The sequence below is a fragment of the Amphimedon queenslandica genome, unplaced genomic scaffold, assembly GCF_000090795.2.
Source record: "Amphimedon queenslandica unplaced genomic scaffold, v1.1 AMPQUscaffold_13515, whole genome shotgun sequence".
NCBI lineage: Eukaryota > Metazoa > Porifera > Demospongiae > Haplosclerida > Niphatidae > Amphimedon > Amphimedon queenslandica.
The window spans coordinates 826373-837810 of record NW_003546249.1 but is presented as its reverse complement, the minus strand read 5'-3'; the positions used below and the strand labels follow the sequence as shown (position 1 = coordinate 837810).

The 11438-nt window shown below is 34.1% G+C and overlaps 4 protein-coding genes across 6 annotated transcripts in view; all 4 read right to left on the bottom strand.

Annotated features, from left to right (window-relative positions):
* Positions 1-691: 691 nt before the first annotated feature.
* Positions 692-2152, bottom strand: LOC105314496 (hydroxylysine kinase-like). The gene is made up of 3 exons (XM_020001109.1): positions 1615-2152; positions 1098-1563; positions 692-1053 (listed from the first exon to the last, which is right to left on the bottom strand). The coding sequence occupies exons 1-3, from the start codon at positions 2134-2136 to the stop codon at positions 890-892; spliced, it is 1152 nt and encodes a 383-aa protein (XP_019856668.1). The 5' UTR covers positions 2137-2152; the 3' UTR covers positions 692-889.
* Positions 2153-2191: 39 nt separating this feature from the next.
* On the bottom strand, positions 2192-8021 carry LOC100639935 (protein FAM192A-like). 2 transcript variants are annotated; one of them, XM_003383069.3, is made up of 5 exons: positions 7837-8021; positions 5675-5776; positions 5482-5606; positions 4094-4251; positions 2192-2471 (listed from the first exon to the last, which is right to left on the bottom strand). In XM_003383069.3, the coding sequence occupies exons 1-5, from the start codon at positions 7964-7966 to the stop codon at positions 2282-2284; spliced, it is 705 nt and encodes a 234-aa protein (XP_003383117.1). In that variant the 5' UTR covers positions 7967-8021; the 3' UTR covers positions 2192-2281. The 2 variants fall into 2 exon arrangements, with proteins under 2 accessions (XP_003383117.1, XP_019856664.1); XM_020001105.1 differs by having other exon boundaries at positions 7862-7953.
* A 341-nt stretch (positions 8022-8362) lies between these two features.
* LOC100639808 (proton-coupled amino acid transporter 1-like) lies at positions 8363-10698 on the bottom strand. Of its 2 annotated transcripts, none has more exons than XM_020001088.1 (9): positions 10499-10698; positions 10344-10452; positions 9999-10087; positions 9862-9951; positions 9720-9804; positions 9387-9674; positions 9163-9344; positions 8898-9109; positions 8363-8849 (listed from the first exon to the last, which is right to left on the bottom strand). In XM_020001088.1, the coding sequence occupies exons 1-9, from the start codon at positions 10612-10614 to the stop codon at positions 8530-8532; spliced, it is 1491 nt and encodes a 496-aa protein (XP_019856647.1). In that variant the 5' UTR covers positions 10615-10698; the 3' UTR covers positions 8363-8529. The 2 variants fall into 2 exon arrangements, with proteins under 2 accessions (XP_019856647.1, XP_003383116.1); XM_003383068.3 differs by having other exon boundaries at positions 10344-10434; positions 10499-10697.
* Positions 10685-11438, bottom strand: part of LOC100636519 (crooked neck-like protein 1) — a 2319-nt gene continuing 1565 nt past the window's right edge. Inside the window, exon 2 of the mRNA XM_003383057.3 lies at positions 10685-11425. Coding sequence (XP_003383105.1) covers positions 10838-11425 — 588 coding nt within the window. The 3' untranslated portion in view covers positions 10685-10837. The remainder of the gene's footprint in view (positions 11426-11438) is intronic.

The following is an 11438-nucleotide window of genomic DNA, read 5'->3' as shown; positions in this document are numbered from 1 at the left end:
ACTTCAATACTAACATCTAAATTAAACCTTTGTTACATTTATAATCATAGTCTCATTAATTTGGAAATGAGTAATGATCATAAAAATAAAAGTTAATTATAAAGTTTATTTGTGTCATGAACAATAATACTTACATTACATTATAATCAATATTAATTATTTCATATGCACTGTTGTAATAAGACAACATGATAAAAATGTATTTGAAAGCAGTTAAACATGCATTTTAGTCTGTTCCCCACAATGCATAGAGCCATTAACATGCCAGGTAGAATTCTCATTGATGTTCAAGTGTCAGAGCAGAATTGACACAACTTGATGGAGGGCATGCTGTAATTTATTCTAGTCAACACTGCATTCATCAGTATGTCAGTACAGATTTTTTCCACGAATTATTAATCTATATAATACATAATGAAAATTAATCTGACAGATAGTTTATACTTGTTTTTATTGATAGCTGAAACTGTTATTTGCCTGTTGACGCTAAAAGTAAATATTAACTGAAGTATGAACATTACTAAGTGTACATAAAATTAATATTAAAATTAGATAGAGCTTGGCATTCTAAGCCACTAGAGTCTCAATAGAATGTACCAGTACACTTAAAAAGAAGACTGATGGTAGAATGCAAGAGGTAACAATATGTGCAAGTGATAATAATCAACATTTTAGATATAAAACAAAGATCTTTATCAGTAATGAAAATGAATTATTTGGGGTGAATCTCTAACTCTTTTTGAATTCAAGAAAAATAATTGTACAAGTATGGCTATTGGCTAATAAAAAAGAGAAATAACACTTCTTTTTCTGTGACAAAACTGACAATTAATGCTAGCCATTTTTAACACAAAAATGTTGAGTCTTTAATTATAAACAATAATTATTATTAATTAAAAAGGTAATCCTTGAGAGTTTTTGATGCAGCATCATGCCATATTTCATCACAAACTTTCTTGCCAGTAGCTTGGATTTTACTGATTGTTTCCCAGGCTGGCTTCAAATGTGTCAGTATATACTTATTGGAAGGATCAGAATGATAAGTATACTCACCTAAAATGCAAATAAACCATAATTAATAATGAATAATAAGTTACCATTGACACAGGTTTGAGTTAATCGTCCAAGAATTACATAATACAGCAAATTTATCTCCTTCTCCGTTAAAGGGTTTTCCTTAAGATAGCCAGATAATAATGGTGCAACACTTTTCAAAGGATCTGGTCTTTCCAAAGATGCATAGGCCATAGCTATACCAAGGTCAAAAACTGTGGGAGTATAAACACAATCATTAAAGTCAATTAAACCAACGACCTCAACATCCCCCAACTGATTCTCCTCTACAATAATGTTCATATCATTAAGATCATTATGACAAATACTGTGTGGCAATGTAGGCATCATGGGCACCACATTTTCTTCAAAATCATGAAAGTTCTTGTGTATAACTTGGAGCTTATCGAGATCAGATATACTTTTGTCAGCAAGAGAACGCAATGTGAGTAAGTGTTGCAAATCCCACTGCAATAATTTTCTTGCAGAAGCACCAGGATGTGAAAAAAGCTAAGGTGAATAGTAAAATAATGTTACTAACAATAATAATTATTTTAATACCTTCATTTCACGAGACACAGATCCAATGTACTCTCCCAATTGGAACATAACGGATGGGGAAACAAAAACGTCACTTAGCAACTTACCTGGTAGGTATGTCAGAACACGTGCATGATAGTGATACTGTGCTGCTTGAGAATCACAGCTGACCTCACTATATGAGAATAGTGATGACCCTGACAGTGTCACAATTTCCGTTCCATTTACAGAAGCAACTGGAAAAGGAACATTTATACCTTTCGAAAAAAGGAACTTCTTCACTTCAGTTTGCATTTCAACGGTTGATTTCATCTCTGAGTCACGCCAATTGAGTACTTTTAAGACAAACTCATTTTCAGACGAACTATGCTCAGACTTTGGAATATTACCAAGGAAATGACCACGAAAATAATAGTTCCTATCATCGTAGCTATTCAATTCTTTCACAGAACTCTCGGCAATATGCTTGAAAGGAAAGTAGTCATTTAAGAGTTTAACGACTCCTTGAGGTGACAGGGATGGAGGTCGAATATCAGCCATCATTAACAACACACGTTGCATGCCTAGCCCAGCCACACCCCAATTCCCAAAAAGAAAATCAGTTAAATCACAAAAACTTTTACACATGTTCTCCTTAAAAACAATACAATATACAAAAAATGACAGTGCTATAGTTTGTACACCCTTGTTAAGTGTTACTATTTTCTTCATCTGAATCCGAATCATAATGCAACAAACCGGTTAGACCCAATGAAACCTTTTTTGTATCATCAATAGTAGAGCTAGTTCCAGGTTTCACAGTCACTGGGGATTTAGCAACAACTTTTATAGTCTTTGAAGGAGATAAAGATTTATCAGCACTGCTCTCACTTGATGTCCTGCATGAAGATAAGAGACAAAGAGTAATACCAATATTAGATGTTGCTTTAAATGTGTTAACAAAACATTAGAACATGTACATGTATCAGAAAAATTGTAAAACAGAATTCTCTCCTAGCCAAAATTTGGTGCAAGTATAGTATATGGTCTTTAGCCAAATTTTTGAGTAGCTTTAAAAATTCATGACAATCTAACTTTGATCAAACAAGATGAACATATATATTATCAAGAGTGGATAATTATTTAGGGAGAGTGTCTAACCCGCCTATAATCTGTGATACCACAGTGTGTAAGTTTACATAGCATGGTTATTAGCACCAAGTAGCCATTCTTGCGTCCTTATACTGATTCCAAGTCAGAAGGCTGCAAATAAGAAAGAGCCAACCATTAGAAGAACATATTCCCGTCTGCTCCTGCTTGTTTCTCGCACCACATGATCCTCAGAGTGGAGATATAAGTCTTAAAGTTGCCTGCATGCTTCAAGCGCCATTTTATCAGCCACACCCATAAATTTGAAGATTACTGAGATTAACTCTGTATACTTGCAACAAACGGATGTAAACATACGCGCTGTGGTATCACAGAATATAGGCAGGTTAGACACTCTCCCTAAATAATTATCCACTCTTGATACTAGACGAATGTAAAACATTAAGGGGCTCAGCCCCCTAGCCACGCTATATTTTAAAGGTTATATGGTATAGAGTTACATTATTGTACATGTACAATAATTATACATGAGTAAATACAGTAGTTTGTAAGTTTGTAATGAAGTTATCATGCTTGGAAATACAAATTTTCTTTATCAGTTTATCACATTCTACAGCAAAAAAGTTGTGTTGGAAGCCAGAGACAGTAAGTAACTGCAGTCATAGGTTATGTCAGTAGTTGTGGAGGCTTTACAAGCTCACAACTGTGGCATATCTGCCTTCTTAATCTTCCTTGCTGTATTTGGAAAGTAGTAGAGACTTCTCTTGCATTCTTGCTGACTCAAGTGAGTGACTTGTAACTTGTAAGGTCAAGAACATGAAGAACAATGAAGAATTCATAGCTGGCGCCATTTTATTCCACTGTGACCACACCCGTTTTCAAAGAAGATTAAGATTAGGTTAAAAATAGGAAAATTTTTCATACGGATAAATAGGGGTGACGTACGTGTACAAACAAACATACTCTACTCGAACTAGTGGGCTTCGCCCAATTATACATACAACCTAGATAAACATACATGTACATGTACATGTACAATGTACATCAAATCATGCATATGTATTACATAAATGCATCAGGATAAAAATAGAGAATTTTCTCCTATCCATTTTTGACAAAATGCCATGGGCCAGTCAAAGTTTTACTGAGCAAGCACACCTCATGAGCTGGCGAGAAGCTGAGCACTATACTGGGAAACCCAGATTGCTGCACTTCTATCTACATGTGCATATTGTGCTATCAATACTTTTATTTATTACCTAATATCTAACACCATAATAGAAAGGCCAGAACCATCATCATACATGAAAATTATGATTTGTAATATAAACTATTACTATGCAAAATTACTTATACTACAAAATTAATGTATTTCAATACAGTAGTAACAAAACTTTAACAACTAAAGTACCTTCTTCTTTTAATAGCTCCCACTATCAGGGCCGACTGTGATTTTGGTGCTTTGGAGGACATTTTCAATGTTGGTGACACAGGACCAGGTGTAATTAACAATGGTTTTTGTGCTATTTTTTTCTCAGACTCTTCTGCATTCAATTGTGAAACAGCAGTCTATAAAAATAATAACAAATACATTTAAATAAAACATGATTCATAGATAAGGTATAATTATGTAATACTGTAGGCCGCATTTTTTCAAGGGATATGAATTTCATGATTTTTTGAAGATAAGCAAAAATTACTTCTTCAAAAATCAAATTATTACAGTACAAAATGGCAGACAGCATAAATTCTTGAAAATTAAATCTGCACAATAGATTTTAGGCAAATTCGCAAAATGTACAGCCCACAAACAAAAGGCGCCCTACGGTATGTGTCAATGAAAAATAAACAAAATGCTAAATTGAATAGCACTTTTTCTATATAGCTACCAATCTCAAAAATTTTCTGTAAATATACAAAACTCAATTTGCTCTGTGGGTTTGACAACTACTGGAATTGGGTCATGCATGAATTTAATTAAATTTACGGGGTAAAGTACAGTAGCTCAGATAATTATTTTTATGAAAATTTTAAAACTCATAAGATAAATACTAGTAACAAATTACAAGTTGCCACTGTAATAACAATTATAAATACAAAAATTACTATTGTGCGTATGTTTTGTGTTCCTTGCAGAAGGGGGTGCTTGAACAAAAAATTTATCAAGATTATTAAGGCCTTTCTACACTAGCACTTCTAATGCACATTGAACTGGTTTGAAACCGGTTTCAGTCATTCCACACCTTATGCGCATTGACTTGAATGCGCATTATCTCAAGGCCTTTCTACACTTGAACCGGTTCCAGAAGTCTGGCTCATCAGGTGATTCCACACTATCTTCAGGATCATGTATATTTTGATAGTATTTCTGATCCAGCTGCCATTGTATGGCTATCTATTGAATGGGCATTCAAACCTCATATGGAGGTGGTTTGAGATCATAATGCACATTGAAGTCAATGTGCCATCAGGTGTGGAATGACTGGAACCGGTTTCGAACCAGTTCAATGCGTATTAGAAGTGCTAGTGTAGAAAGGCCTTCAAACCACCTCCATATGTAGTTTGAATGCCCATTCAATAGTAACCAATGGCAGCTGGATCAGAAATACTATCAAAATAATTATACAAGATCCTGAAGGTAGTGTGGAATCACCTGATGCTCTTTCAATGAGCCGACTTCTGGAACCAGTTCAAGTGTAGAAAGGCCTTACAAAATCATAAAAAACTTTTGGCCACAACATACAGGAAAATATGGTGTTAGAACAATAGTTGGAAGTACTTAAAAAATACTGTATGTACCTTAAAGGCATTGATCTCCTCTCTCTCCTGTTGGAGCAGTTGTGATTCACGTGATGACTGTTGATAAGTAATCATATTCAGAAAACCAGCCTCTTCTTCATCAAGTCCTTTATATATCATATTCTCTGATAAACATACAGTGCAACATCTAAAATTATGACAAAGCCAGCTCAAATTTTACAAAGTTACTCACTGAATTTAAACTTTTCATCCCAATCTTCTTGCTTCCTGTCTTTTTGTTCTTTCAGACGTTCAAATAGTGGACGTGGATCATAATTAGTTTCTTGTGGTGCCTCTAAATAATTACAAGTTGTTATGAATTAATATGCCGAAATGTGACTAAAAAGTCTAAATGAACTTTAATTATATGAATGCAACTATAATTACATAACAAAATATTTTACCACAAAAAACCTCTTTTCAAGCCAAAATTTTAATCTTCTGTACAAGTGTCATAAGCTGTAAGTTAAAGGCCTTGTCACATTTGAAAAAGTAATGTAAAAAGTAAAACAAATCGTAAAAAGAGCATAATATGTTACATAAATTCAGATGATAGTGTGTCTGAAGTGTATTTTATCAGCTGTACCAACTATCAACAAAGATCATAAAAAAGTGACAGTACAAAAACTGAGAAGTCTTAAAGGGATACTGTCACGGTATACTGGTTCCATGTATTTTACGTGACATCACTAATCCCTAGGGTCCAACAATCAATAACAGACTTTGAGCAGAAATGGCTGCATCAATAAAAGCTTTCACAACCTTGCTAGAACATAAAAAACAGGACAGGCATAAATAGCCCCTACTCTACCAGAGCTGGGTTTTGAATAATTAGAATGCTGAGGGACAGCAGAAATATGAAATATTACCATCAAAATTGTAGAGGCAATAAACCAGCAGACAATCATTGTATTTCCTTAAGTAAAGGCCACCCCTGAGTACTCTCAAAAAGATGTCCCACTGAACCAGAAAAGGAATGAAATAGATGCCACCATTATTCATTAGTAATAATCATTATTAACTAGTAAAATGGTGGATTAGTCACATTTCAGTAGCTGCTTTATCCTATCAATTACTAGTGAATTCCTATAGGTAGATGTATAAATCCTGTTTTCATCTACAACAGGTAGATGATGAAGCGGTCTTGAAAGATACAATTTACTAGCCTTCAGACATGCTTCAGATGACTAAATAATTAAAAATTTTCTTTCAAAATATAAGCTTATAGCCATTTTTTCAGTAGATAAACATTCCATAAACTACTAAGTCCTTCTACAATTACAGTATCCCTTTAAATCTACAATTCTACTTTTCAAATATAGCAGCAAGATGTCTTTAAATACATAAAATTACCATTGCATTAATCAAATAATGTAGTTGGTAGAGATAAATTTTGGCCGTCCCACATATTAAAATGATTTGTAAATTTTGTAGCCATGTGTCACTGAGCATGCTCAGAATAAAGATTTAATTCAGAATATAAAATTACCCAATCATAAAAATAAAACCTGCTCCATTTTCTCACTATCACCACACCCCTTTTCTACCTGTGGAGGTCGGGAACACTGCTATCTAAAATTTGTGCAAATAAGACAGCGTGGGTGGTCCTACATCATGTGACAGAGACCACACAGCTGAAACAGATGCTTTGCAGCTAAGATAAAATGAGAATAGAGTCTCTTGGACATCTCTTGTAGATTTGAGAGCAGCAACTTTCACAGAGTGGAGAATGCCATTATTATTAATGATGTTTATTTAAACACATGACAGTATGATTTTGTCATAAGTATGATGGCATTGTTGTACATGTAGTAAGTAGCATAATAATACTACGCTTAAATATTGAAAAAGAACATTACAGGTTCCTTCCTTTGGTTACTTGATCCTCATCTTTCTTCTTTTGTCTTAAACAGAGCTCTTTAGTCATATGACTACACATGGTTCAAGCAATCTTATTGGAAAGTTGATTTCACTGCATAAGGCACACATTTTAGATAGCAGAGGGGCATGGTGAGACTAGGTATATGTACATGCATGCAGTTGTGACACACTAAGGGCCAAAAGAATATGAGTGTATAATGTAAACATATCGCTGATGGATAAACTTAAAGTGCATCACACACCTTATTCCTTTCTACCAAACACAAACTCAAGCATTATATACTACATGTATATCAAAGTGTGGGTCAGTTTGTCAGAGGGTGAAACACATCAATAACTAATATACATATAGTTACTTAGTACTGGACAATTCAGTGTTCATCACTCCCACATTTGATGTTATTATTACATATAATTGTAAAGTACTGACTAATTTTACAAAGAGAGTTTACAGAGAACTAACAGACATAAAACCTTTTGGATCTCCTGGCTTTCTGACCTTCTCCCATTGTTCTTGTCTCTTTTTTCTTATTGCTTCTACTTCACTTTCTGTTACAAAAGAAACTATTCTGGGAGCTTTAGCTTCTCCACTATCACCAGCCATTTTGGTTCAGTTTTACGAGACACGAAATCCACGTTGCCCTGGCCTGAAGTCAAAATTTTAACAAGATCTCTAATTTTTTTTTTTTTTGCAAAAATTCCAAAATTTTTACGAGAATCTTAAAATTTGCACAAAATAAATGAAATAATATCAAAATTTATTCATTTGACCACTCCTACATCAATTAATTAAGAAATACCGCACCTCTTTTTATTTTTTGACATGTAATCTTATTAAAAATCTCTAGATTTGCACCATTCACCCTCCCTAAATAAAATCCCTAAAAATATACAAGAAAATACCTAGATCTATTAATCCCTGGTTGGTTATATTGGGTTTGGACTTTGTTGCAGCCACTAATATCCAATTAACTATCTTTAATAGCTAATAACCACTAAATTAACCATAAACAAATCATAAATACTTCAATATTAGATGAATTTTAGTGTTTTTAAAACTATAAAATAGCCTATTATAAACAAGTGTACATATTATGCACTGTTGATATAAACAATAATAACTTAGTTTCAGAATTAAAATTGAAGTCACAGATGCATTGACTTTTATTATAGTTCACAGGATAACACAAATGTTGATTTACAAAATGATGAACTGTTTTTGTGCTTCATATCACTGACAATGCTATGCAATGAAGCAATGGTTCCAAAAGCAAATCCCATTATACCAAGTAAAATGATAATGATGTCTTTCAATATCCAAAAAAAACTTGAAATAATCTTGTTCCCTTTCGTATGTGAGCTTTTCCAATTCCAAAATGTCAACAAATGAATAAAAGGAGGAAATATCATAGATAAGGCACTACTGGCGACAGACCCAACTAAGTTAATAAGATCACCTAAGTCAGGTATTGCTAAAGCAAGGGAAGCTACAGTTATGGGATAAGTGTAAAGTCATACCTAAATTACAAACTTACCTGTTAGAAGAACAACTAGGGTTCTGAAGCATAGCCGAAGTACTGTTTTTATAGTTGCTTGATATGTCATGCACAGTACTGGTAACTTGTTTGTCAGTTGATCTATGAACTTCAATATTGATGGCTCCACAATGTCCATTGGCACATAAAATTGAATCATGTACGACACAAAAATACTGACAACAAATAACATCTTGGTGATTAGAAACAAACTATAAATTAAAAGTATAAATCAATTATCATTAGCACCTACAGCACTTTTTACATTGTAGTCAGCTCATTATTAGAGCATAAGTTTAGAGTAACAGATGCCTGTGTGTTTTCTCCATATGTTAAGTAACCAATAGCACCAAACAATGCAAAGAGTATTGTTACTACAGCCATACCACAATAAACCACACTCTTGGCATGTGTTGGTTGCTTCATTTTATTCTCGAGAGGCAAAACCTATAAAGTAATGAATAAAGAACAATTATAAACTTTATTTACCACTCCAATTCCTTCGACAGAATAAAATGCAGTGCCAAAAAATAAAGAAATATTCATTAGATTACCAGCTGCATGTAATTGCATACTGGACCCCTTTTTAGTAGCCAAATATGATGCTTCATCATAAAATATAACAACAAGACCAATCGCAATTGATACATTAGCTACTAAAGAAAGAGCTGAGAGACTATTGATGTTTTGTACCCAGCAAAAAACAACAACTGGAATTAAGAAAATAGCAACCAAAAGTTTTTCAGGCATGGTTACACAATAGGCTTCTTTTAACACCTGTGTGCAGAAGGAAATAAGGTAATAAAATTTAAAATATTTAACTTGTTGAAATGAATCTGCTATAAAAACAAAGTAAATTGAACAAAATCCTAGTTGTGTTACAATGAGAAAAAGATTTACTACCATTCTATCATGAAAGACAATAAGTTGATACATTGTATTAAATATTGAATTATAATTTTACTTTCCAATATTTGCCACATTTCTATTAAACCCTTTCTTTAACAGAGCAAATTGCATGGTTTCTGAATAATCCAAAGCTGCTATCTTCTTCCTAATATGGGAACACTATATAATAAGATATTAAATGCTATATTTTACCATTGACACAGCTTTTTTGCACTTTCCAATAACAATCCAATACAGTGAGTAGCTATGAAACCAAGTACTAGTATTCCTACAGGACCAACCTACATGTATAAGTAGTACGGAGCTAGGTATGTTCATGAATTTGCATTTTGAAAAAACTATAATCTATAATGGTTCTAGACTGACATATTAATATTTTGTCAAGCATAAAAAATCACCACTGAGCCCATTTTTCCATCATCATTACATGAAATACAAACTTTTAGTTGAAAAAAGGAGTGCCAAATAGTTTTGCAGGCCAGATCCTAACTCTAAAAAAAAGAGTCTGGCCTGGCCAGACCATAGAACTCCACTCACAATGTATCCAGCATTCTTGACTGCTGCTGGAAGCGCCAGCAAACCACTGCCTACATTGGCTTTAATGAGATGAATGAAAGTATCTGTATCACTATAAAAACAGTGGAGTCTTAGACTATGCTTAGACCATAGACAATCATGTCTTGGAGACATACCTGTTGACGCAGTTTCGTCTTGATCTATTACCGATCGATGTAATTAGTGGGTCTAGCTCTCCATTGTCCCCATCATATCCTTCTTGAATGTTCACATTTCCCTCTACATCAGCCATCGACTGAGAGAAGTATATAAACAGTCCAATGAATGGATCAAGATAGGAACAACTTGCGGTCAATGATGCGTAAATTCAACCCTCCCTGTCACGTGGACCTATAACATCTTATTAAAAATTAATTAATAATCATGCATAGCATAGTAATGTCTTACAATAATAATTATTTTACTGTATCATGTCTTATGACAGTAATAATTAATCACTGACAAAGTCTAGAGCATCATGTCTCATCATCATCCTCATCTTCATCTTCTGATTCAGTGTCAGATTGCCCCTTCTGTTTCCACAATCGAGCCATTTGAAGAAGTCTCAAGTTAGAAGAGGCTGAAGAATCATCAGGGAATACATAGTCCCAATATTCTTCCCAACCTCCTTCAGAGCCATCATCTCGATAAACCTTGCGTCTCTTCTTTACTTTCTTTGGTAGCTTCTGTTTCACCTTTTCTAAACTTTCTTCATCTCCAGATTCACGCTCAAATTCCAGCCAAGCTTCTAATAGCATTACTCTCTCATCTCTGGAGTTTGTCAGTTTCATCGCCTCATCAGCACGGCTATAAACACTACGCGAGTTTTTCGCTGCATCTTCAGAAACCAAGGAAGCTTCAAACTTGGCAAAACTTAACCACACTTTTACATGCTGTGTTCGCTCCAGGAGACGACTGTACAGATCCCGTGTAAAATCATATTCTCCTTGCTCTGTTTCAAAGTCAATAAATGATTTCCACAATACTTCAGGCATGTCCATCAGTGGTTGATTAATAGCCAAGTTATAAATAGCTCGAGAACGTTCCACATCTCCCAATATGGCCTCTAACTCTGCA